General features: G+C 49.7%; 1 protein-coding gene across 5 annotated transcripts in view; it reads right to left on the reverse strand.

The window, feature by feature from the left end:
* AGAP3 (ArfGAP with GTPase domain, ankyrin repeat and PH domain 3) overlaps positions 1–27,760 on the reverse strand; it is a 447,006-nt gene that overhangs the window by 125,519 nt on the left and 293,727 nt on the right. For all 5 annotated transcript variants that reach the window (XM_073677119.1, XM_073677116.1, XM_073677118.1 and 2 more), the window contains one exon: positions 782–886. In XM_073677119.1, coding sequence (XP_073533220.1) covers positions 782–886 — 105 coding nt within the window. The remainder of the gene's footprint in view (positions 1–781; positions 887–27,760) is intronic.

Genomic DNA, 27,760 nt, shown 5'->3' on the forward strand with positions numbered 1-27,760 from the left:
AATACAGGTGAGGTGTGATATCCCAGTATACAGTATAATACAGGTGAGGTGTGATATCCCAGTATACAGTATAATACCGGTGAGGTGTGATATCCCAGTATACAGTATAATACAGGTGAGGTGTGATATCCCAGTATACAGTATAATACAGGTGAGGTGTGATATCCCCGTATACAGTATAATACAGGTGAGATGTGATATCCCAGTATACAGTATAATACAGGTGAGGTGTGATATCCCAGTATACAGTATAATACAGGTGAGGTGTGATATCCCAGTATACAGTATAATACAGGTGAGGTGTGATATCCCCGTATACAGTATAATACAGGTGAGGTGTGATATCCCAGTATACAGTATAATACAGGTGAAGTGTGATATCCCAGTATACAGTATAATACAGGTGAGGTGTGATATCCCAGTATACAGTATAATACAGGTGAGGTGTAATATCCCAGTATACAGTATAATACACGTGAGGTGTGATATCCCCGTATACAGTATAATACAGGTGAGCTGTGATATCCCAGTATACAGTATAATACAGGAGAAGTGTGATATCCCTGTATACAGTATAATACAGGTGAGGTGTGATATCCCTGTATACAGTATAATACAGGTGAGGTGTGATATCCCAGTATACAGTATAATACCGGTGAGGTGTGATATCCCAGTATACAGTATAATACAGGTGAGGTGTGATATCCCTGTATACAGTATAATACAGGTGAGTTGTGATATCCCAGTATACAGTATAATACAGGTGAGGTGTGATACTCACGTGGAGACTTGGGTGATAGGTCAGTACTCCATTATCACAGAGGGTCACATACTTTTTCTTCCACTCCTTATTCAGGGATTTTCCGCTCCTCTTCAGTAGAACTCCCTGATAATAAAACACCAAGTAAAATGTAACATCCAGACTTTCCGATATCAGCCCAGTCTCCACAAGCACCTTATCCAAGCTGTGTACATAATCCCAAAAATCTGCTTCTGTCTGTCAACCCACCATCCACCCCCCCTAACTCCAACCCACCATGAACCCTTCACCCAACCACCCTCTACATCACACGTCAAAACTTGGCCTGTGGGCTAAATTTTTGTCCAGCAATGGCACCATATTCTGTATGGAGGACTATGTGAGGCCATTATACTGTATGGAGGACTATGTGAGGCCATTATACTGTATGGAGGACTATGTGAGGCCATTATACTGTATGGAGGACTATGTGGGGCCATTATACTGTATGGAGGACTATGTGGGGCCATTATACTGTATGTAGGACTATGTGAGGCCATTATACTGTATGGAGGACTATGTGGGGCCATTATACTGTATGGAGGACTATGTGGGGCCCATTATACTGTATGGAGGACTATGTGGGGCCATTATACTGTATGGAGGACTATGTGGGGCCCATTATACTGTATGGAGGACTATGCGGGGCCATTATACTGCATGGAGGACTATGCGGGGCCATTATACTGTATGGAGGACTATGCGAGGCCATTATACTGCATGCAGGGCTATGTGGGGCCATTATACTGTATGGTGGACTATGCGGGGCCATTATACTGTATGGAGGACTATGTGAGGCCAATATACTGCATGCAGGGCTATGTGAGGCCATTATACTGTATGGAGGACTATGCGGGGCTATTATACTGTATGGAGGACTATGTGAGGCCATTATACTGCATGCAGGGCTATGTGGGGCCATTATACTGTATGGTGGACTATGCGGGGCCATTATACTGTATGGAGGACTATGTGAGGCCAATATACTGCATGCAGGGCTATGTGGGGCCATTATACTATATGGAGGACTATGCGGGGCCATTATACTGTATGGAGGACTATGTGAGGCCATTATACTGCATGCAGGGCTATGTGAGGCCATTATACTGTATGGAGGACTATGTGGGGCTCATTATACTGTATGGAGGACTATGTGGGGCTCATTATACTGTATGGAGGACTATGTGGGGCTCATTATACTGTATGGAGGACTATGTGGGGCCCATTATACTGTATGGAGGACTATGTGGGGCCCATTATACTGTATGGAGGGCTATGTGGGGCCCATTATACTGTATGGAGGACTATGTGGGGCCCCTTATACGGTATGGAGGACTATGTGGGGCCCATTATACTGTATGGAGGACTATGTGGGGCCCATTATACTGTATGGAGGACTATGTGGGGCCATTATACTGTATGGAGGACTATGTGGGTCCCATTATACTGTATGGAGGACTATGTGGGGCCCATTATACTGTATGCAGGACTATGTGGGGCCCATTATACTGTATGCAGGACTATGTGGGGCCCATTATACTGTATGCAGGACTATGTGGGGCCCATTATACTGTATGCAGGACTATGTGGGGCCCATTATACTGTATGGAGGACTATGTGGGGCCCATTATACTGCATGCAGGGCTATGTGGGGCCATTATACTGTATGGAGGACTATGTGAGGCCATTACACTGTATGAGGACTATGTGGGGCCCATTATACTGTATGGAGGACTATGTGAGGCCATTACACTGTATGAGGACTATGTGGGGCCATTACATGGTATGGAGGACTATGTGACGCCATTACACTGTATGAGGACTATGTGAGGCCATTACATGGTATGGAGCACTATGTGGGGCTCATTATACTGTATGGAGGACTATGTGGGGCCATTATACTGTATGGAGGACTATGTGGGGCCCATTATACTGTATGGAGGGCTATGTGGGGCCCATTATACTGTATGGAGGACTATGTGGGGCCCCTTATACGGTATGGAGGACTATGTGGGGCCCATTATACTGTATGGAGGACTATGTGGGGCCCATTATACTGTATGGAGGACTATGTGGGGCCATTATACTGTATGGAGGACTATGTGGGTCCCATTATACTGTATGGAGGACTATGTGGGGCCCATTATACTGTATGCAGGACTATGTGGGGCCCATTATACTGTATGCAGGACTATGTGGGGCCCATTATACTGTATGCAGGACTATGTGGGGCCCATTATACTGTATGGAGGACTATGTGGGGCCCATTATACTGTATGGAGGACTATGTGGGGCCCATTATACTGCATGCAGGGCTATGTGGGGCCATTATACTGTATGGAGGACTATGTGAGGCCATTACACTGTATGAGGACTATGTGGGGCCCATTATACTGCATGCAGGGCTATGTGGGGCCATTACATGGTATGGAGGACTATGTGAGGCCATTACACTGTATGAGGACTATGTGGGGCCATTACATGGTATGGAGGACTATGTGGGGTTCGTTTTTCTGTACGGAGGACTATGTGGGGCCATTACATGGTATGGAGGACTATGTGAGGCCATTACACTGTATGAGGACTATGTGGGGCCATTACATGGTATGGAGGACTATGTGAGGCCATTACACTGTATGAGGACTATGTGAGGCCATTCCATGGTATGGAGCACTATGTGGGGTTCGTTTTTCTGTACGGAGGACTTTTTGGGGCCATTATTCTTTAAGGCTTTATAAGGTAAAATTTCCAATTGTACATTTTTTTCTTTATAAATAACAAGGGTGACTTGCGACTTTGCCAAGTTTTTAATTTTGGCCCTCTGTGTATTTGAGTTTGACATTCCTGCTCTATATCAACTATCTAACCTCTGACTTCACTAGTCCACCATTCTACTAGCACCCCATCAGCAATCTACAGCAAGCACCTATCCAACCACTCTCCGTAACCAACCTAAAATACAACCTTTCATGAGAACTAACCCACTCCCCAACGGCATGACATGAACTCTACACCAATCGTCACCCTCTACGTGGGAAGCCCTCTGACAACCATCTGCCTGGAAGCTTGAGTTGTAGAACGGTGAACCTTTCTTACCCGCCCCTCACTTACAAAATGTGTCTATTATATAATCTCAGCCCATTTACTATGTACTAAAACCCGTGTGACACTTACCGTGGGGACGCTCCAACACTATCAGGTCACCAATTCACAACTTCATTTATCGGGTGATTGAATTATTGCAGAAAAAGGTACAGAACATACAATAAAGAAAAGAAGCCTGGCACCTGATAACGGAGCAGGAAGAGACGGGAAAAACAAAGCCACCGCAGCAGAGCGACAAACACTCAACCCAACAACAGGTTTTGGTAACAGCGATGTCATTTTGTTTAGGTGAATCCTATTTCGCAACTTGTCTTTAAAGGGTCTATTCTTCCCTGTGAACATGCTGCCCCGTCCTCCTCTAATGTTCAAGTACGCGCTGCCCCGTCCTCCTTTAATGGTCAAGTACGCGCTGCCCCGTCCTCCTCTAATGTTCAAGTACGCGCTGCCCCATCCTCCTCTAATGTTCAAGTACGCGCTGCCCCATCCTCCTCTAATGTTCCCGTACGCGCTGCCCCATCCTCCTCTAATGTTCCAGTACGCGCTGCCCCGTCCTCCTCTAATGTTCCCGTACGCGCTGCCCCATCCTCCTGTTATGTTCCCGTACGCGCTGCCCCATCCTCCTCTAATGTTTCAGTATGCGCTGCCCCGTCCTCCTGTTATGTTCCCGTACGCGCTGCCCCATCCTCCTGTAATGTTCAAGTACGCGCTGCCCCGTCCTCCTCTAATGTTCAAGTATGCGCTGCCCCGTCCTCCCCTAATGTTCCCGTACGCGCTGCCCCATCCTCCTCTAATGTTCCAGTACGCGCTTCCCCGTCCTCCTCTAATGTTCCCGTACGTGCTGCCCCATCCTCCTGTTATGTTCCCGTACGCGCTGCCCCATCCTCCTCTAATGTTCCAGTATGCGCTGCCCCGTCCTCCTGTTATGTTCCCGTACGCGCTGCCCCATCCTCCTGTAATGTTCCAGTACGCGCTGCCCCGTCCTCCTGTTATGTTCCCGAACGCGCTGCCCCATCCTCCTCTAATGTTCCCGTACGCGCTGCCCCGTCCTCCTCTAATGTTCCCGTACGCGCTGCCGCGTCCTCCTGTTATGTTCCCGTACGTGCTGTCCCGTCCTCCTGTTATGTTCCCGTACGCGCTGCCCCATCCTCCTGTTATGTTCCCGTACGCGCTGCCCCATCCTCCTCTAATGTTCCCGTACGCGCTGCCCCATCCTCCTGTAATGTTCCCGTACGCGCTGCCCCGTCCTCCTCTAATGTTCCCGTACGCGCTGCCCCGTCCTCCTGTAATGTTCCCGTACTCGCTGCCCCGTCCTCCTGTAATGTTCCCGTACTCGCTGCCCCGTCCTCCTGTAATGTTCCCGTACGCGCTGCCCCGTCCTCCTGCAATGTTCCCGTACTCGCTGCCCCGTCCTCCTGTAATGTTCCCGTACTCGCTGCCCCGTCCTCCTGCAATGTTCCCGTACTCGCTGCCCCATCCTCCTGTAATGTTCCCGTACTCGCTGCCCCGTCCTCCTGTAATGTTCCCGTACTCGCTGCCCCGTCCTCCTGCAATGTTCCCGTACTCGCTGCCCCATCCTCCTGTAATGTTCCCGTACTCGCTGCCCCGTCCTCCTGTAATGTTCAAGTACGCGCTGCCCCGTCCTCCTCTAATGTTCAAGTACGCGCTGCCCCATCCTCCTCTAATGTTCCCGTACGCGCTGCCCCATCCTCCTGTTATGTTCCCGTACGCGCTGCCCCATCCTCCTGTTATGTTCCCGTACGCGCTGCCCCATCCTCCTCTAATGTTCCAGTATGCGCTGCCCCGTCCTCCTGTTATGTTCCCGTACGCGCTGCCCCATCCTCCTGTAATGTTCCAGTACGCGCTGCCCCGTCCTCCTGTTATGTTCCCGAACGCGCTGCCCCATCCTCCTCTAATGTTCCCGTACGCGCTGCCCCGTCCTCCTCTAATGTTCCCGTACGCGCTGCCGCGTCCTCCTGTTATGTTCCCGTACGTGCTGTCCCGTCCTCCTGTTATGTTCCCGTACGCGCTGCCCCATCCTCCTGTTATGTTCCCGTACGCGCTGCCCCATCCTCCTCTAATGTTCCCGTACGCGCTGCCCCATCCTCCTGTAATGTTCCCGTACGCGCTGCCCCGTCCTCCTCTAATGTTCCCGTACGCGCTGCCGCGTCCTCCTGTTATGTTCCCGTACGTGCTGTCCCGTCCTCCTGTTATGTTCCCGTACGCGCTGCCCCATCCTCCTCTAATGTTCCAGTACGCGCTGCCCTGTCCTCCTGTTACGTTCCCGTACGCGCTGCCCCATCCTCCTCTAATGTTCCCATACGCGCTGCCGCGTCCTCCTGTTATGTTCCCGTACGCGCTGCCCCGTCCTCCTGCAATGTTCCCGTACTCGCTGCCCCGTCCTCCTGTAATGTTCCCGTACTCGCTGCCCCGTCCTCCTGCAATGTTCCCGTACTCGCTGCCCCATCCTCCTGTAATGTTCCCGTACTCGCTGCCCCGTCCTCCTGTAATGTTCCCGTACTCGCTGCCCCGTCCTCCTGTAATGTTCCCGTACTCGCTGCCCCGTCCTCCTGTAATGTTCCCGTACTCGCTGCCCCGTCCTCCTGTAATGTTCCCGTACGCGCTGCCCCGTCCTCCTGCAATGTTCCCGTACTCGCTGCCCCGTCCTCCTGCAATGTTCCCGTACTCGCTGCCCCGTCCTCCTGCAATGTTCCCGTACTCGCTGCCCCATCCTCCTGTAATGTTCCCGTACTCGCTGCCCCGTCCTCCTGTAATGTTCAAGTACGCGCTGCCCCGTCCTCCTCTAATGTTCAAGTACGCGCTGCCGCGTCCTCCTGTTATGTTCCCGTACGTGCTGTCCCGTCCTCCTGTTATGTTCCCGTACGCGCTGCCCCATCCTCCTCTAATGTTCCAGTACGCGCTGCCCTGTCCTCCTGTTACGTTCCCGTACGCGCTGCCCCATCCTCCTCTAATGTTCCCATACGCGCTGCCGCGTCCTCCTGTTATGTTCCCGTACGCGCTGCCCCGTCCTCCTGCAATGTTCCCGTACTCGCTGCCCCGTCCTCCTGTAATGTTCCCGTACTCGCTGCCCCGTCCTCCTGCAATGTTCCCGTACTCGCTGCCCCATCCTCCTGTAATGTTCCCGTACTCGCTGCCCCGTCCTCCTGTAATGTTCCCGTACTCGCTGCCCCGTCCTCCTGTAATGTTCCCGTACTCGCTGCCCCGTCCTCCTGTAATGTTCCCGTACTCGCTGCCCCGTCCTCCTGTAATGTTCCCGTACTCGCTGCCCCGTCCTCCTGTAATGTTCCCGTACGCGCTGCCCCGTCCTCCTGCAATGTTCCCGTACTCGCTGCCCCGTCCTCCTGCAATGTTCCCGTACTCGCTGCCCCGTCCTCCTGCAATGTTCCCGTACTCGCTGCCCCATCCTCCTGTAATGTTCCCGTACTCGCTGCCCCGTCCTCCTCTAATGTTCAAGTACGCGCTGCCCCGTCCTCCTCTAATGTTCAAGTACGCGCTGCCCCGTCCTCCTCTAATGTTCAAGTACGCGCTGCCCCGTCCTCCCCTAATGTTCCCGTACGCGCTGCCCCATCCTCCTCTAATGTTCCAGTACGCGCTGCCCCGTCCTCCTCTAATGTTCCCGTACGCGCTGCCCCATCCTCCTGTTATGTTCCCGTACGCGCTGCCCCATCCTCCTCTAATGTTTCAGTATGCGCTGCCCCGTCCTCCTGTTATGTTCCCGTACGCGCTGCCCCATCCTCCTGTAATGTTCAAGTACGCGCTGCCCCGTCCTCCTCTAATGTTCAAGTATGCGCTGCCCCGTCCTCCCCTAATGTTCCCGTACGCGCTGCCCCATCCTCCTCTAATGTTTCAGTATGCGCTGCCCCGTCCTCCTGTTATGTTCCCGTACGCGCTGCCCCATCCTCCTGTAATGTTCAAGTATGCGCTGCCCCGTCCTCCCCTAATGTTCCCGTACGCGCTGCCCCATCCTCCTCTAATGTTCCAGTACGCGCTTCCCCGTCCTCCTCTAATGTTCCTGTACGCGCTGCCCCATCCTCCTGTTATGTTCCCGTACGCGCTGCCCCATCCTCCTCTAATGTTCCAGTATGCGCTGCCCCGTCCTCCTGTTATGTTCCCGTACGCGCTGCCCCATCCTCCTGTAATGTTCCAGTACGCGCTGCCCCGTCCTCCTGTTATGTTCCCGTACGCGCTGCCCCGTCCTCCTCTAATGTTCCCGTACGCGCTGCCGCGTCCTCCTGTTATGTTCCCGTACGTGCTGTCCCGTCCTCCTGTTATGTTCCCGTACGCGCTGCCCCATCCTCCTGTTATGTTCCCGTACGCGCTGCCCCATCCTCCTCTAATGTTCCCGTACGCGCTGCCCCATCCTCCTGTAATGTTCCCGTACGCGCTGCCCCGTCCTCCTCTAATGTTCCCGTACGCGCTGCCGCGTCCTCCTGTTATGTTCCCGTACGTGCTGTCCCGTCCTCCTGTTATGTTCCCGTACGCGCTGCCCCATCCTCCTCTAATGTTCCAGTACGCGCTGCCCTGTCCTCCTGTTACGTTCACGTACGCGCTGCCCCATCCTCCTCTAATGTTCCCATACGCGCTGCCGCGTCCTCCTGTTATGTTCCCGTACGCGCTGCCCCGTCCTCCTGCAATGTTCCCGTACTCGCTGCCCCGTCCTCCTGTAATGTTCCCGTACTCGCTGCCCCGTCCTCCTGCAATGTTCCCGTACTCGCTGCCCCATCCTCCTGTAATGTTCCCGTACTCGCTGCCCCGTCCTCCTGTAATGTTCCCGTACTCGCTGCCCTGTCCTCCTGTAATGTTCCCGTACTCGCTGCCCCGTCCTCCTGTAATGTTCCCGTACGTGCTGTCCCGTCCTCCTGTTATGTTCCCGTACGCGCTGCCCCATCCTCCTCTAATGTTCCAGTACGCGCTGCCCTGTCCTCCTGTTACGTTCCCGTACGCGCTGCCCCATCCTCCTCTAATGTTCCCATACGCGCTGCCGCGTCCTCCTGTTATGTTCCCGTACGCGCTGCCCCGTCCTCCTGCAATGTTCCCGTACTCGCTGCCCCGTCCTCCTGTAATGTTCCCGTACTCGCTGCCCCGTCCTCCTGCAATGTTCCCGTACTCGCTGCCCCATCCTCCTGTAATGTTCCCGTACTCGCTGCCCCGTCCTCCTGTAATGTTCCCGTACTCGCTGCCCTGTCCTCCTGTAATGTTCCCGTACTCGCTGCCCCGTCCTCCTGTAATGTTCCCGTACTCGCTGCCCCGTCCTCCTGTAATGTTCCCGTACGCGCTGCCCCGTCCTCCTGCAATGTTCCCGTACTCGCTGCCCCGTCCTCCTGTAATGTTCCCGTACTCGCTGCCCCGTCCTCCTGCAATGTTCCCGTACTCGCTGCCCCATCCTCCTGTAATGTTCCCGTACTCGCTGCCCCGTCCTCCTGTAATGTTCCCGTACTCGCTGCCCTGTCCTCCTGTAATGTTCCCGTACTCGCTGCCCCGTCCTCCTGTAATGTTCCCGTACTCGCTGCCCCGTCCTCCTGTAATGTTCCCGTACGCGCTGCTCCGTCCTCCTGTAATGTTCCCGTACGCGCTGCCCCGTCCTCCTATTATGTTCCCCTATGCGCTGCCCCGTCGTCCTGTTATGTTCCCGTATGCGCTGCCCCGTCCTCCTGTAATGTTCCCGTACGCGCTGCCCCGTCGTCCTGTTATGTTCCCGTACGCGCTGCCCCATCCTCCTCTAATGTTCCAGTATGCGCTGCCCCGTCCTCCTGTTATGTTCCCGTACGCGCTGCCCCATCCTCCTGTAATGTTCCAGTACGCGCTGCCCCATCCTCCTGTAATGTTCCAGTACGCGCTGCCCCGTCCTCCTGTTATGTTCCCGTACGCGCTGCCCCATCCTCCTCTAATGTTCCCGTACGCGCTGCCCCGTCCTCCTGTTATGTTCCCGTACGCGCTGCCCCGTCCTCCTCTAATGTTCCCGTACGCGCTGCCGCGTCCTCCTGTTATGTTCCCGTACGTGCTGTCCCGTCCTCCTGTTATGTTCCCATACGCGCTGCCCCATCCTCCTCTAATGTTCTAGTACGCGCTGCCCCGTCCTCCTGTTACGTTCCCGTACGCGCTGCCCCATCCTCCTCTAATGTTCCCGTACGCGCTGCCGCGTCCTCCTGTTATGTTCCCGTACGCGCTGCCCCGTCCTCCTGCAATGTTCCCGTACTCGCTGCCCCATCCTCCTGTAATGTTCCCGTACTCGCTGCCCCGTCCTCCTGCAATGTTCCCGTACTCGCTGCCCCATCCTCCTGTAATGTTCCCGTACTCGCTGCCCCGTCCTCCTGTAATGTTCCCGTACTCGCTGCCCCGTCCTCCTGTAATGTTCCCGTACTCGCTGCCCCGTCCTCCTGTAATGTTCCCGTACGCGCTGCCCAGTCGTCCTGTAATGTTCCCGTACGCGCTGCTCCGTCCTCCTGTAATGTTCCCGTACGCGCTGCCCCATCCTCCTATTATGTTCCCCTATGCGCTGCCCCGTCCTCCTGTTATGTTCCCGTATGCGCTGCCCCGTCCTCCTGTAATGTTCCCGTACGCGCTGCCCCGTCCTCCTGTAATGTTCCCGTACGCGCTGCCCCATCCTCCTGTAATGTTCCCGTACGCGCTGCCCCATCCTCCTCTAATGTTCCCGTACGTGCTGCCCCGTCCTCCTCTAATGTTCCCGTACGCGCTGCCCCGTCCTCCTGTAATGTTCCCGTACGCGCTGCCGCGTCCTCCTGTTATGTTCCCGTACGCGCTGCCCCATCCTCCTCTAATGTTCCCGTACGCGCTGCCCCATCCTCCTCTAATGTTCCCGTACTCGCTGCCCCGTCCTCCTGTAATGTTCCCGTAAAGCCGTCCTCCTGTAATGTTCCCCTATGTGCTGCCCCGTCCTCCTGTAATGTTCCCGTACTCGCTTCCCCGTCCTCCTGTAATGTTCCCGTACGCGCTGCCCCATCCTCCTCTAATGTTCCCGTACGCGCTGCCCCGTCCTCCTGTAATGTTCCCGTACTCGCTTCCCCGTCCTCCTGTAATGTTCCCGTACTCGCTTCCCCGTCCTCCTGTAATGTTCCCGTACGCGCTGCCCCGTCCTCCTGTAATGTTCCCGTACGCGCTGCCCCGTCCTCCTGTAATGTTCCCGTACTCGCTTCCCCGTCCTCCTGTAATGTTCCCGTACGCGCTGCCCCATCCTCCTCTAATGTTCCCGTACGCGCTGCCCCGTCCTCCTGTAATGTTCCCGTACTCGCTTCCCCGTCCTCCTGTAATGTTCCCGTACTCGCTTCCCCGTCCTCCTGTAATGTTCCCGTACGCGCTGCCCCGTCCTCCTGTAATGTTCCCGTACGCGCTGCCCCGTCCTCCTGTAATGTTCCCGTACGCGCTGCCCCGTCCTCCTGTAATGTTCCCGTACTCGCTTCCCCGTCCTCCTGTAATGTTCCCGTACGCGCTGCCCCGTCCTCCTGTAATGTTCCCGTACGTGCTGCCCCATCCTCCTCTAATGTTCCCGTACGCGCTGCCCCGTCCTCCTGTAATGTTCCCGTACTCGCTTCCCCGTCCTCCTGTAATGTTCCCGTACTCGCTTCCCCGTCCTCCTGTAATGTTCCCGTACTCGCTTCCCCGTCCTTCTGTAATAGTCTCTGGTGAAAAGAAGTTTAAAAATTGCCACACAGAGCAAGAAGGACAAAGATGGACAAAGGGATAAAACCAGGATTGCACGGACATGTGCAGCAAACACAAGGGAAACAGAGTGACGGAGCGAGCAGACAGAGGCCGGCGATATCACCACAGCAGAGCGCAGAGCATCCTCCCTATCTCTATACATGACGGACACTTCTTGGTCCAAAGATCAGATGCTCGCAGCACATTGTGACACTGAAGGATCCCCCAAAATGAAACACTTAGAACTACAGGTTAATGACACTGGGGGTTACGCGAAAGTGACAGCCACCCTGGGGGTTACGCGATAGTGACAGCCACCCTGGGGGTTACGCGATAGTGACAGCCACCCTGGGGGTTACGCAAAAGTGACAGCCACCCTGGGGGTTACGCGATAGTGACAGCCACCCTGGGGGTTACGCGATAGTGACAGCCACACTGGGGGTTATGCGATAGTGACAGCCACACTCGGGGTACAGGATAATGACACTGGTGTTACGCGATAGTGACAGCCACCCTGGGGGTTACGCGATAGTGACAGCCACCCTGGGGATTACGCGATAGTGACAGCCACCCTGGGGATTACGCGATAGTGACAGCCACCCTGGGGATTACGCGATAGTGACAGCCACCCTGGGGGTTACGCGATAGTGACAGCGACACTCGGGGTACAGGATAATGACACTGGTGTTACGGGATAATGACAGCGTTACTCGGGGTACTGGATAAAGACACTGATTCTGGGGGTTACGGGATAATGTCAGCATTACATGGGGTACAGGATAATGATGCTGGTGTTACCGGATAACGACACTGATACTTGGTGTATAGCATAATATTGTCACTTGTGTACAAAATGAGTGTCTGCACGGTGTATGATCAAATGTTACCATTAATCTTTACTCTGTCCCCCATTGTACTTGCTAATCAGTAGAGGGTCTTGTGACATGTATGATAAGAATAAGGGGTCAATCTCATTACTCTGATGCCCAGGATCCTCGCTGATCAGCAGAATGTCTGTATGGTGTATGATCAGGAGAGGTCATTAATCTTTGGTTGCTCCGATGCCCAGGATCCACGCTGATCAGCAGAATGTCGGTATGATGTATGATCAGGAGAGGGCATTAATCTTTGGTTGCTCTGATGCCCAGGATCCTCGCTGATCAGCAGAATGTCTGTATGGTGTATGATCAGGAGAGGTCATTAATCTTTGGTTGCTCCGATGCCCAGGATCCACGCTGATCAGCAGAATGTCGGTATGATGTATGATCAGGAGAGGTCATTAATCTTTGGTCGTTACGATGCCCAGGATCCTCGCTGATCAGCAATATTTCGGTATGATGTATGATCAGGAGAGGTCATTAATCTTTGGTTGCTCTGATGCCCAGGATCCTCGCTGATCAGCAGAATGTCTGTATGGTGTATGATCAGGAGAGGTCATTAATCTTTGGTTGCTCCGATGCCCAGGATCCTCTCTGATCAGCAGAATGTCTGTATGGTGTATGATCAGGAGAGGTCATTAATCTTTGGTCGTTACGATGCCCAGGATCCTCGCTGATCAGCAGAATGTCTGTATGATGTATGATCAGGAGAGGGCATTAATCTTTGGTTGCTCTGATGCCCAGGATCCTCGCTGATCAGCAGAATGTCTGTATGATGTATGATCAGGAGAGGTCATTAATCTTTGGTTGCTCCGATGCCCAGGATCCTCGCTGATCAGCAGAATGTCTGTATGATGTATGATCAGGAGAGGTCATTAATCTTTGGTCGCTCCGATGCCCAGGATCCTCGCTGATCAGCAGAATGTCTGTATGGTGTATGATCAGGAGAGGTCATTAATCTTTGGTTGCTCTGATGCCCAGGATCCTCGCTGATCAGCAGAATGTCTGTATGATGTATGATCAGGAGAGGTCATTAATCTTTGGTCGCTCCGATGCCCAGGATCCTCGCTGATCAGCAGAATGTCGGTATGATGTATGATCAGGAGAGGTCATTAATCTTTGGTTGCTCCGATGCCCAGGATCCTCGCTGATCAGCAGAATGTCGGTATGATGTATGATCAGGAGAGGTCATTAATCTTTGGTTGCTCTGATGCCCAGGATCCTCGCTGATCAGCAGAATGTCGGCATGATGTATGATCAGGAGAGGTCATTAATCTTTGGTCGTTACGATGCCCAGGATCCTCGCTGATCAGCAGAATATCTGTATGATGTATGATCAGGAGAGGTCATTAATCTTTGGTCGCTCTGATGCCCAGGATCCTCGCTGATCAGCAGAATGTCGGTATGATGTATGATCAGGAGAGGGCATTAATCTTTGGTTGCTCTGATGCCCAGGATCCTCGCTGATCAGCAGAATGTCGGCATGATGTATGATCAGGAGAGGTCATTAATCTTTGGTCGTTACGATGCCCAGGATCCTCGCTGATCAGCAGAATGTCTGTATGATGCATGATCAGGAGAGGGCATTAATCTTTGGTTGCTCTGATGCCCAGGATCCTCGCTGATCAGCAGAATGTCTGTATGGTGTATGATCAGGAGAGGTCATTAATCTTTGGTTGTTACGATGCCCAGGATCCTCGCTGATCAGCAGAATGTCTGTATGATGTAAGATCAGGAGAGGTTATTAATCTTTGGTCGCTCCGATGCCCAGGATCCTCGCTGATCAGCAGAATGTCTGTATGGTGTATGATCAGGAGAGGTCATTAATCTTTGGTTGCTCCGATGCCCAGGATCCTCGCTGATCAGCAGAATGTCTGTATGATGTATGATCAGGAGAGGTCATTAATCTTTGGTTGCTCTGATGCCCAGGATCCTCGCTGATCAGCAGAATGTCTGTATGGTGTATGATCAGGAGAGGTCATTAATCTTTGGTTGCTCCGATGCCCAGGATCCTCGCTGATCAGCAGAATGTCTGTATGATGTATGATCAGGAGAGGTCATTAATCTTTGGTTGCTCTGATGCCCAGGAACCTCGCTGATCAGCAGAATGTCTGTATGATGTATGATCAGGAGAGGTCATTAATCTTTGGTTGCTCCGATGCCCAGGATCCTCGCTGATCAGCAGAATGTCTGTATGGTGTATGATCAGGAGAGGTCATTAATCTTTGGTTGCTCCGATGCCCAGGATCCTCGCTGATCAGCAGAATGTCGGTATGGTGTATGATCAGGAGAGGTCATTAATCTTTGGTTGCTCTGATGCCCAGGATCCTCGCTGAGCAGCAGAATGTCGGCATGATGTATGATCAGGAGAGGTCATTAATCTTTGGTCGTTACGATGCCCAGGATCCTCGCTGATCAGCAGAATGTCTGTATGATGTATGATCAGGAGAGGGCATTAATCTTTGGTTGCTCTGATGCCCAGGATCCTCGCTGATCAGCAGAATGTCTGTATGGTGTATGATCAGGAGAGGTCATTAATCTTTGGTTGTTACGATGCCCAGGATCCTCGCTGATCAGCAGAATGTCTGTATGATGTATGATCAGGAGAGGTCATTAATCTTTGGTCGCTCCGATGCCCAGGATCCTCGCTGATCAGCAGAATGTCTGTATGGTGTATGATCAGGAGAGGTCATTAATCTTTGGTTGCTCCGATGCCCAGGATCCTCGCTGATCAGCAGAATGTCTGTATGGTGTATGATCAGGAGAGGTCATTAATCTTTGGTTGCTCTGATGCCCAGGATCCTCGCTGATCAGCAGAATGTCTGTATGGTGTATGATCAGGAGAGGTCATTAATCTTTGGTTGCTCTGATGCCCAGGATCCTCGCTGATCAGCAGAATGTCTGTATGATGTATGATCAGGAGAGGTCATTAATCTTTGGTTGCTCCGATGCCCAGGATCCTCGCTGATCAGCAGAATGTCTGTATGATGTATGATCAGGAGAGGTCATTAATCTTTGGTTGCTCTGTTGCCCAGGATCCTCGCTGATCAGCAGAATGTCTGTATGATGTATGATCAGGAGAGGTCATTAATCTTTGGTTGCTCTGATGCCCAGGATCCTCGCTGATCAGCAGAATGTCTGTATGATGTATGATCAGGAGAGGTCATTAATCTTTGGTCGCTCCGATGCCCAGGATCCTCGCTGATCAGCAGAATGTCTGTATGATGTATGATCAGGAGAGGTCATTAATCTTTGGTTGCTCTGATGCCCAGGATCCTCGCTGATCAGCAGAATGTCTGTATGATGTATGATCAGGAGAGGTCATTAATCTTTGGTCGCTCCGATGCCCAGGATCCTCGCTGATCAGCAGAATGTCGGTATGATGTATGATCAGGAGAGGTCATTAATCTTTGGTCGTTACGATGCCCAGGATCCTCGCTGATCAGCAATATGTCGGTATGATGTATGATCAGGAGAGGTCATTAATCTTTGGTTGCTCTGATGCCCAGGATCCTCGCTGATCAGCAGAATGTCTGTATGATGTATGATCAGGAGAGGGCATTAATCTTTGGTTGCTCCGATGCCCAGGATCCTCGCTGATCAGCAGAATGTCTGTATGGTGTATGATCAGGAGAGGGCATTAATCTTTGGTCGTTACGATGCCCAGGATCCTCGCTGATCAGCAGAATGTCTGTATGGTGTATGATCAGGAGAGGTCATTAATCTTTGGTTGCTCCGATGCCCAGGATCCTCGCTGATCAGCAGAATGTCGGTATGATGTATGATCAGGAGAGGTCATTAATCTTTGGTCGTTACGATGCCCAGGATCCTCGCTGATCAGCAGAATGTCTGTATGATGTATGATCAGGAGAGGGCATTAATCTTTGGTTGCTCCGATGCCCAGGATCCTCTCTGATCAGCAGAATGTCTGTATGGTGTATGATCAGGAGAGGTCATTAATCTTTGGTTGCTCTGATGCCCAGGATCCTTGCTGATCAGCAGAATGTCTGTATGATGTATGATCAGGAGAGGTCATTAATCTTTGGTTGCTCCGATGCCCAGGATCCTCGCTGATCAGCAGAATGTTAGGTATAATCTATTAGGTATACTAATAGATCATAGACTGAACATGAGTCAACAGTGTGATGCAGCAGCAAAAAAGGCAAATACAATTCTGGGATGTATTAACAGAAGCATACAGTCTAGATCACGTGAAGTCATTATCGGTCTTTACTCCTCTTTGGTCAGACCTCATCTGGAATACTGTGTACAGTTTTGGGCACCACATTTTAAAAAAGACATAGACAAACTGGAGCAAGTTCAGAGAAGAGCGACCAGAATGGTGACTGGTCTGCAAACCATGTCCTATGAGGAACGGTTGCAGGATTTGGGAATGTTTAGCTTGCAAAAAAGAAGACTGAGAGGAGACTTAATAGCTGTCTACAAATATGTCAAGGGCTGTCACATTGTAGAAGGATCATCTTTATTCTCATTTGCACAAGGAAAGACTAGAAGCAATGGGATGAAACTAAATGGGAGGAGACACAGATTAGATATTAGAAAAAACTTTTTGACAGTTAGGGTGATTAATGAGTGGAACAGGCGGCCACGAGAGGTGGTGAGTTCCCCTTCAATGGACGTCTTCAAACAGAGGCTGGACAGACATCTGTCTGAGATGATCTAGTGAATCCTGCTTTGAGCAGGGGGTTGGACCAGATGACCCAGGAGGTCCCCTCCAACTCTACCATTCTATGATTCTATGTCTGTATGATCAGGAGAGGTCATTAATCTTTGGTTGCTCCGATGCCCAGGATCCTCGCTGATCAGCAGAATGTCTGTATGATGTATGATCAGGAGAGGTCATTAATCTTTGGTTGCTCAAATGCCCAGGATCCTCGCTGATCAGCAGAATGTATGTATGATCAGGAGAGGTCATTAATCTTTGGTCGTTACGATGCCCAGGATCCTCGCTGATCAGCAGAATGTCTGTATGATGTATGATCAGGAGAGGGCATTAATCTTTGGTCGTTACGATGCCCAGGATCCTCGCTGAGCAGCAGAATGTCTGTATGATGTATGATCAGGAGAGGGCATTAATCTTTGGTCGTTACGATGCCCAGGATCCTCGCTGATCAGCAGAATGTCTGTATGATGTATGATCAGGAGAGAGCATTAATCTTTGGTCGTTACGATGCCCAGGATCCTCGCTGATCAGCAGAATGTCTGTATGATGTATGATCAGGAGAGGGCATTAATCTTTGGTTGCTCCGATGCCCAGGATCCTCGCTGATCAGCAGAATGTCTGTATGATGTATGATCAGGAGAGGGCATTAATCTTTGGTCGTTACGATGCCCAGGATCCTCGCTGATCAGCAGAATGTCTGTATGATGTATGATCAGGAGAGGTCATTAATCTTTGGTTGCTCTGATGCCCAGGATCCTCGCTGATCAGCAGAATGTCTGTATGATGTATTATCAGGAGAGGTCATTAATCTTTGGTTGCTCCGATGCCCAGGATCCTCGCTGATCAGCAGAATGTCGGTATGATGTATGATCAGGAGAGGTCATTAATCTTTGGTTGCTCCGATGCCCAGGATCCTCGCTGATCAGCAGAATGTCGGTATGATGCATGATCAGGAGAGGGCAATAATCTTTGGTTGCTCCGATGCCCAGGATCCTCGCTGATCAGCAGAATGTCTGTATGGTGTATGATCAGGAGAGGTCATTAATCTTTGGTCGTTACGATGCCCAGGATCTTCTCTGATCAGCAGAATGTCTGTATGATGTATGATCAGGAGAGGGCATTAATCTTTGGTTGCTCTGATGCCCAGGATCCTCGCTGATCAGCAGAATGTCTGTATGATGTATGATCAGGAGAGGTCATTAATCTTTGGTTGCTCTGATGCCCAGGATCCTCGCTGATCAGCAGAATGTCTGTATGGTGTATGATCAGGAGAGGTCATTAATCTATGGTTGCTCCGATGCCCAGGATCCTCGCTGATCAGCAGAATGTCTGTATGGTGTATGATCAGGAGAGGGCATTAATCTATGGTTGCTCCGATGCCCAGGATCCTCGCTGATCAGCAGAATGTCTGTATGATGTATGATCAGGAGAGGTCATTAATCTTTCGTTGCTCCGATGCCCAGGATCCTCGCTGATCAGCAGAATGTCTGTATGATGTATGATCAGGAGAGGGCATTAATCTATGGTTGCTCCGATGCCCAGGATCCTCGCTGATCAAGCAGAATGTCTGTATGATGTATGATCAGGAGAGGGCATTAATCTTTGGTTGCTCTGATGCCCAGGATCCTCGCTGATCAGCAGAATGTCTGTATGGTGTATGATCAGGAGAGGTCATTAATCTATGGTTGCTCCGATGCCCAGGATCCTCGCTGATCAGCAGAATGTCTGTATGATGTATGATCAGGAGAGGGCATTAATCTATGGTTGCTCCGATGCCCAGGATCCTCGCTGATCAGCAGAATGTCTGTATGATGTATGATCAGGAGAGGTCATTAATCTTTCGTTGCTCCGATGCCCAGGATCCTCGCTGATCAGCAGAATGTCTGTATGGTGTATGATCAGGAGAGGTCATTAATCTTTGGTCGCTCCGATGCCCAGGATCCTCGCTGATCAGCAGAATGTCTGTATGGTGTATGATCAAGAGAGGTCATTAATCTTTGGTTGCTCTGATGCCCGAGATCCTCGCTGATCAGCAGAATGTCTGTATGATGTATGATCAGGAGAGGTCATTAATCTTTCGTTGCTCCGATGCCCAGGATCCTCGCTGATCAGCAGAATGTCTGTATGATGTATGATCAGGAGAGGGCATTAATCTATGGTTGCTCCGATGCCCAGGATCCTCGCTGATCAAGCAGAATGTCTGTATGATGTATGATCAGGAGAGGGCATTAATCTTTGGTTGCTCTGATGCCCAGGATCCTCGCTGATCAGCAGAATGTCTGTATGGTGTATGATCAGGAGAGGTCATTAATCTATGGTTGCTCCGATGCCCAGGATCCTCGCTGATCAGCAGAATGTCTGTATGATGTATGATCAGGAGAGGGCATTAATCTATGGTTGCTCCGATGCCCAGGATCCTCGCTGATCAGCAGAATGTCTGTATGATGTATGATCAGGAGAGGTCATTAATCTTTCGTTGCTCCGATGCCCAGGATCCTCGCTGATCAGCAGAATGTCTGTATGGTGTATGATCAGGAGAGGTCATTAATCTTTGGTCGCTCCGATGCCCAGGATCCTCGCTGATCAGCAGAATGTCTGTATGGTGTATGATCAAGAGAGGTCATTAATCTTTGGTTGCTCTGATGCCCGAGATCCTCGCTGATCAGCAGAATGTCTGTATGATGTATGATCAGGAGAGGTCATTAATCTTTGGTTGCTCCGATGCCCAGGATCCTCGCTGATCAGCAGAATGTCTGTATGATGTATGATCAGGAGAGGTCATTAATCTTTGGTTGCTCCGATGCCCAGGATCCTCTCTGATCAGCAGAATCTCTGTATGATGTATGATCAGGAGAGGGCATTAATCTTTGGTTGCTCTGATGCCCAGGATCCTCGCTGATCAGCAGAATGTCTGTATGATGTATGATCAGGAGAGGTCATTAATCTTTGGTTGCTCCGATGCCCAGGATCCTCTCTGATCAGCAGAATCTCTGTATGATGTATGATCAGGAGAGGGCATTAATCTTTGGTTGCTCTGATGCCCAGGATCCTCGCTGATCAGCAGAATGTCTGTATGATGTATGATCAGGAGAGGTCATTAATCTTTGGTTGCTCTGATGCCCAGGATCCTCGCTGATCAGCAGAATGTCTGTATGGTGTATGATCAGGAGAGGTCATTAATCTTTGGTCGCTCCGATGCCCGGGATCCTCTCTGATCAGCAGAATGTCTGTATGGTGTATGATCAGGAGAGGTCATTAATCTTTGGTCGCTCCGATGCCCGGGATCCTCGCTGATCAGCAGAATCCATGTTATATACATAATCTGGATGGGAATCCCATTAAGCATTAGCATTGGGCATGCCTCTGGACATAAGCATTAGCATGGGCATGCCTCTGGACATGAGCATTAGCATGGGCATGCCTCGGGACATGAGCATTAGCATGGGCATGCCTCGGGACATGAGCATTAGCATGGGCATGCCTCTGGACATAAGCATTAGCATGGGCATGCCTCTGGACATGAGCATTAGCATGGGCATGCCTCGGGACATGAGCATTAGCATGGGCATGCCTCGGGACATGAGCATTAGCATGGGCATGCCTCGGGACATGAGCATTAGCATGGGCATGCCTCGGGACATGAGCATTAGCATGGGCATGCCTCTGGACATGAGCATTAGCATGGGCATGCCTCTGGACATGAGCATCAGCATGGGCATGCCTCTGGACATGAGCATTAGCATGGGCATGCCTCTGGACAGGTGGCAACAAGTATAATTTTAGTGTTTCTGTATATTAGCTCTGGCACGTCAAGGTACCCAAACACCGTGTCTGCAAATTGAGATTCTGATTTGGCTTTTATCCTAAGTCATATTGCACGACTCGTTAAAGGGTTGATTGTGACTTGTAGGATTGCGGCTTCCAATAGGTGGCGCTATAGAGTAGAAGTCCTCTTTTTCTCTTTAGAGGCAATTAGCATCGTGTTTCTGCACCGTTCTGCAGCGGACAGAAGCATCAATGTGGGAGGCAGAGAGGACTAACAATTTGGGGGTAATAGAAGGTTTCTTCTTATCTTTGTCATCTACTAATATACTAAAAGGACAAGTAGGAGAAGTGAAAAGACAAAACTACCAAAACTGCCTGGAGTGCAGCCGGAATCAGATCTAAGCTGTTATTGGAACACAAAATCTAAATTAACAGCACAGCTACAACCCACATAATGGACCCCTTTGATGGCTTTGATGAAATACCCCTTTAAGGCTATGTTCACACATTATGTTTTTTTTTTGTTCAGGTCACTTCTTTTCTTTCAGCGTTTTCAACCATTCAGAGTAATGGGTGGTGCTCAAAAAACGCACGTGTAGAGTTTTCAGTGTTTTTTGTGCCTAAACCAGAATGAGATTTTTTTTTCCCTTTATATTATGTATCCGCATAACAGAGACAAAAGGACAGTGGAAAAAACGCTGAAAACACGCAGCAAAAAGAAAGGAAGAAAACAGCAACAAAAATCCTGAACAACCTCCTGGCAAGAGATCGGGTTTTGCTGCAGAAAATGAACGCTGAAAAAAATCCATGTGTGAACATAGCCTAATAGGTCCGAAAAGCTTCAATCAGTAGCGGCTGTGGGGCGGCCGGCAATGAATGAGGTATTCACCAACCAATAAAGAAACGTGTCTGTAGAGTCCCCGGCGAGTCATGGGGAGCAGCTGTGCAGAAGAGCGGACAATCTCTTTATTCCATTTCCCCGCTGTCATGCCGTCATCTCCTTTGACATGGACAGCACGAATAGGAAACAACAGCTTTGTGTGGTGACACTTTTCTGTCCCTTTAGGCTCTTCCTGACTTCAGAGATACATGGCCGATGTCCCAGACTTTTCGGGCCACATTACTAGATAAGAATATTGGGTTTTAGTGACAGGTGTAGGCCCTATAGATATGGGAGACATTTTCTGCATTGTGGCGCAGAGCCAAACACAACACATTCACTTGCATTGCTGTGCGGCATGACTGTCACTACATGTGACCTATGTAATCTGTTAATATGCGCATACAGGTCATAGGCTGCTGAGGACAGTGATCCCTGTAGGTCTCACATCAGATGCCTTGTTGTTGATAAAGGATACTTTATCACTTTATGTATATGATACATGGAAGCTGCCAGGAAGATAACTTATTTTACATGAAGGAGGCATTAACGGGAAGTTGAATACAGGAAGATGCCTACAAATGGGCCTACAGAGCAGGAAAGACATTCGAGCAAAGAATGGTGGGTGCAGCAGCCTAAAATAGGCCCAGCTGACAAGAGATAGGCATGGGGAACCAAATCTCTGCAGGACACAGCAGGGTGAAATTCCTGTAGAGCACAGCCACAGCCCCCTGAGACCAGACGGATTCCACATGCAGCAGCACAGAGGAGCGCAGGAAGAAAACAATTCAGAGGCATGGCTTCCTCTTTTCTTGGCCAGACCGCCGGATGAACCTTTCAAGAATGGCAGGGGCGTTGATGTTGCCAGCGGACTCTCAAGACCTCTCCTCAGGACCAAAACTTCTCCAGTCCACAAAATAGAAGGTCTTTCCCCGAACCTTCTCAGAGTCCAAAATGTTACCTTTACCTCGAACACGTCCAAAGAGCCTCCAGAAACAGATGTAGAGACAGGAGAACGAACCTTGGAGAACCGATTAATGACTATAGGCTTCAAGAGAGACGGGGAAGGCATTCGGGATCCGAAGACTGGGCGGCAGCTGTAATTTATAGGACACTGGATTAAGTTGTTTGAGGACTTTGTATGGACCAAAGTAATGGGAAGCGAACTTGTACGAGGGTACCTTCAGCCGAATGTTCGGAGAAGAAAACCAGACCTCATCTCTGGGATGACACTGAGGTGGCGAATTTCTCCTCTTTTCTACATGTGCCTTCATACAGGACACGGTCTTAAGGAGAGAGTATTGGATTTGCCGCCAGATTTGAAGGAAGTCACCATAGGAGGAATCAGCAGCTGGTACTCCGGTGAAAGCAGACGTAGTGGAGGGGATTTGAGGATGCTGGGAGTATACCACGAAAAAAGGAGATGCTCCATAAAACTCCCCAAAGTGGTTATTGTAGGAAAACTCCGCCCATGGAAGTAGTTGCACCCAGTCATCCTGAAGGACAGAGATGAAATGGCAAAGGTAGCACTCGAGGACCTGGTTTACCCGTTCCACTTGTCTATTGGTAAAACAGAACTCAGCAACAGCACGTGTGAAAAAGACTGGTATACTAATAGCCCACAGACTGAACATGAGTCAACAGTGTGATGCAGCAGCAAAAAAGGCAAAGCACAGTTCTGGGATGTATTAAGAGAGTCTATATCACGTGAAGTAATTATCCCCCTCTACTCCTCCTTGGTCAGACCTCATCTGGATACCGTGTACAGTTCTGGGCACCAGAAAAAAAGACATCGAAAAACTGAAGCAAGTTCGGAGAAGAGCTACAAGGATGGTGAGTGTACTGCAAACTATGTCCTACGAGGAACGATCAAAGTATCTGGGAATGTTTAGCTTGCAAAACAGAAGGCTAAGGAGAATGTAGAAGGATCATTCTTATTCTTATTTGCACATGGAAACACAAAAAGCAATGGAATGAAACTGAAAGGGAGAAGATACAGATCAGATATAAAAAAAAACACAACTTTTTGCTAGTAAGGGTAATCAATGAGGGGAACAGGCGGCTACGAGAGGTGGCAAGTTCTCCTTCAATGGAAGACTTCAAACAGAGGCTGGACAGACATCTGTCTGAGATGGTTTGGTGATACCTGCACTGAGCAGGGAGTTGGACATGATGATCCTGGAGGTCCCCTCCAACTGTACCATTCTATGATTCCAGCCTGCGGATGGTATGCAGAGGAGAAGTCCAGATGGACATTCAGTATTTTGCACAAGGCTCTCCAAAACTTAGAAGTGAACTGGACTCTGTGATCAGAGACTATGTGGAGACGGAAAGGCAGGCTGGTCAGAACTCCGTATGGCTCTTGTGGTGCACGTGCAGGAAATGTAGAGCAAACCAAGTAGCCAAGGAGGGGCTGAAACGTCTGATGACTTGTATGTTGAGACAACAATAAACAGCTAATTATTTCACATGTGAGTGCCGGGATCCTACTTGGTTTGATATGTAGAGAGGGAGAAAGTGGAGATAGAAAACATGCTGGAAGAACTGTATGGCGAGTTTAGGAGCAGAGGGAAGACCGGCCAGAGGAATGAAATGAGCCATCTTAGAGAAACGATGTACCACAACCCAGATGGCGTTGCAACCCTCGGAGAGGGGCAGATCTGTGATGAAATCCACAGCAATATGATGCCAGGGAATAGGCAGAGGCTGAAGGAGACCAGTATGCTTATCCCTGGAAGACTTCCTTCTGGCGAACTGTGAACAAGCAGTTACAACATCTCTGATATCCTTGACCATTGGGGACTTACAGTACGTATGCCCATATGACCAGCAAGCTTGGACTCATGACCCCAGGGTAGAATTTTACTCCTCTTAGCAGAAGGGACAAAGGTCTTTCCTGGAAGGATGTCCTTAAAAAGGACAGGGGCTGCCTCAATAATCCAGACTGGGTCGATGATATGCTGAGGCTCCTCCATGGAATCGGTCACATCTAAAGGATGGGGACAGGGCATCTGCCTTAACATTCTTCTCTGCTGGACGGAAGTGCAATTTGAAGTTAAAACAAGCGAACAAGTATGTCCACCTGGCCTGGCAGGGATTCAACCGCTGGGCAAATACAGAAAAGTCAGATTCTTATGGCACCCTCTAAAACCTGTTTCCACTCAAGCGCCATCTTGAGAGCCAGAAGTTTGCGATTCCCAATAGTAGAATTTTACTTAGCCGGTGAAAATAGTTTGGAGAAAAAAACAAGAGACAGGCTTCACCGGCACCTACAGATGTGGCATCTACCTTCAAGACAAATGGCTTGTAGCATTGTGATGCAGCACAGGAGCACTCGCAAAGGCCTCAAATGCTGGAAGGCCGACACTGCCAACTTGGGCCCGTCTCTGGTATTGGCCCCTTTCTTATTTAAGGCGGAGATAGGTGCCATAAGTGATGTGAAATGCGGGATAAATTGCCTGTAGAAATTGGCAAAACCCATGAAACACTGGATGGCATGCAGACCCTGAGGATGGAGCCAGGATAGAACTAAATAAACCTTCTCTGGACCCAGTTTAAGACCCTTAAAGGAGAAAATATAGCATAGGAAAGGCAAGGAGGTTTTCATTTGGACAATTTGGCAAACAAATTATTCTCCCGGAGACGCTGCAGAACTTGCCAGGCGTGCTGTCTATGGGAAGAAGGGTCAGGGGAAAATATCAGGATATCGTCCAAAAAAACAGAGCAAATCCCAGAAGATGTCATAGATGAACTCCTCAAACAGAGCAAATCCCAGAAGATGTCATACATGAACTCCTGAAACAGAGCAAATCCCAGAAGATGTCATACATGAACTCCTGAAACGGAGCAAATCCCAGAAGATGTCATACATGAACTCCTGAAACGGAGCAAATCCCAGAAGATGTCATACATGAACTCCTGAAACAGAGCAAATCCCAGAAGATGTCATACATGAACTCCTGAAACAGAGCAAATCCCAGATGTCATACATGAACTCCTGAAACAGAGCAAATCCCAGAAGATGTCATACATGAACTCCTGAAACGGAGCAAATCCCAGAAGATGTCATACATGAACTCCTGAAACAGAGCAAATCCCAGAAGATGTCATACATGAACTCCTGAAGCAGAGCAAATCCCAGAAGATGTCATACATGAACTCCTGAAACAGAGCAAATCCCAGATGTCATACATGAACTCCTGAAACAGAGTAAATCCCAGAAGATGTCATACATGAACTCCTGAAACAGAGGAAATCCCAGAAGATGTCATACATGAACTCCTGAAACAGAGCAAATCCCAGAAGATGTCATAGATGAACTCCTGAAACAGAGGAAATCCCAGAAGATGTCATACATGAACTCCTGAAACAGAGCAAATCCCAGAAGATGTCATACATGAACTCCTGAAACAGAGCAAATCCCAGAAGATGTCATACATGAACTCCTGAAACAGAGCAAATCCCAGAAGATGTCATACATGAACTCCTGAAACAGAGCAAATCCCAGAAGATGTCATACATGAACTCCTGAAACAGAGCAAATCCCAGATGTCATCATACATGAACTCCTGAAACAGAGCAAATCCCAGAAGATGTCATACATGAACTCCTGAAACAGAGCAAATCCCAGAAGATGTCATACATGAACTCCTGAAACAGAGCAAATCCCAGAAGATGTCATACATGAACTCCTGAAACAGAGCAAATCCCAGAAGATGTCATACATGAACTCCTGAAACAGAGCAAATCCCAGAAGATGTCATACATGAACTCATGAAACAGAAGAAATCCCAGAAGATGTCATACATGAACTCCTGAAACAGAGGATCCCAGAAGATGTCATACATGAACTCCTGAAACAGAGGAAATCCCAGAAGATGTCATACATGAACTCATGAAACAGAGGAAATCCCAGATGTCATACATGAACTCATGAAACAGAGCAAATCCCAGAAGATGTCATACATGAACTCCTGAAACAGAGGAAATCCCAGGAGATGTCATAGATGAACTTCTGAAACAGAGGAAATCCCAGAAGATGTCATACATGAACTCCTGAAACAGAGGAAATCCCAGAAGATGTCATACATGAACTTCTGAAACAGAGGAAATCCCAGAAGATGTCATACATGAACTTCTGAAACAGAGGAAATCCCAGGAGATGTCATACATGAACTTCTGAAACAGAGGAAATCCCAGAAGATGTCATACATGAACTCCTGAAACAGAGGAAATCCCAGAAGGTGTCATACATGAACTCCTGAAACAGAGGAAATCCCAGAAGATGTCATACATGAGCTTCTGAAACAGAGGAAATCCCAGAAGATGTCATACATGAACTTCTGAAACAGAGGAAATCCCAGAAGATGTCATACATGAACTTCTGAAACAGAGCAAATCCCAGGAGATGTCATACATGAACTTCTGAAACAGAGCAAATCCCAGGAGATGTCATACATGAACTCCTGAAACAGAGCAAATCCCAGAAGATGTCATACATGAACTCCTGAAACAGAGCAAATCCCAGAAGATGTCATACATGAACTCATGAAACAGAGCAAATCCCAGAAGATGTCATACATGAACTCATGAAACAGAGGAAATCCCAGAAGATGTCATACATGAACTCATGAAACAGAGGAAATCCCAGAAGATGTCATACATGAACTCATGAAACAGAGGAAATCCCAGAAGATGTCATACATGAACTCATGAAACAGAGGAAATCCCAGAAGATGTCATACATGAACTCCTGAAACAGAGCAAATCCCAGAAGATGTCATACATGAACTCATGAAACAGAGCAAATCCCAGAAGATGTCATAGATGAACTCCTGAAACAGAGGAAATCCCAGAAGATGTCATACATGAACTCCTGAAACAGAGGAAATCCCAGAAGATGTCATACATGAACTCATGAAACAGAGGAAATCCCAGAAGATGTCATACATGAACTCATGAAACAGAGGAAA

Source organism: Phyllobates terribilis, unplaced genomic scaffold (assembly GCF_046119375.1).
Source record: "Phyllobates terribilis strain yellow unplaced genomic scaffold, ASM4611937v1 Scaffold_4__5_contigs__length_816908805, whole genome shotgun sequence".
NCBI classification, from domain to species: domain Eukaryota; kingdom Metazoa; phylum Chordata; class Amphibia; order Anura; family Dendrobatidae; genus Phyllobates; species Phyllobates terribilis.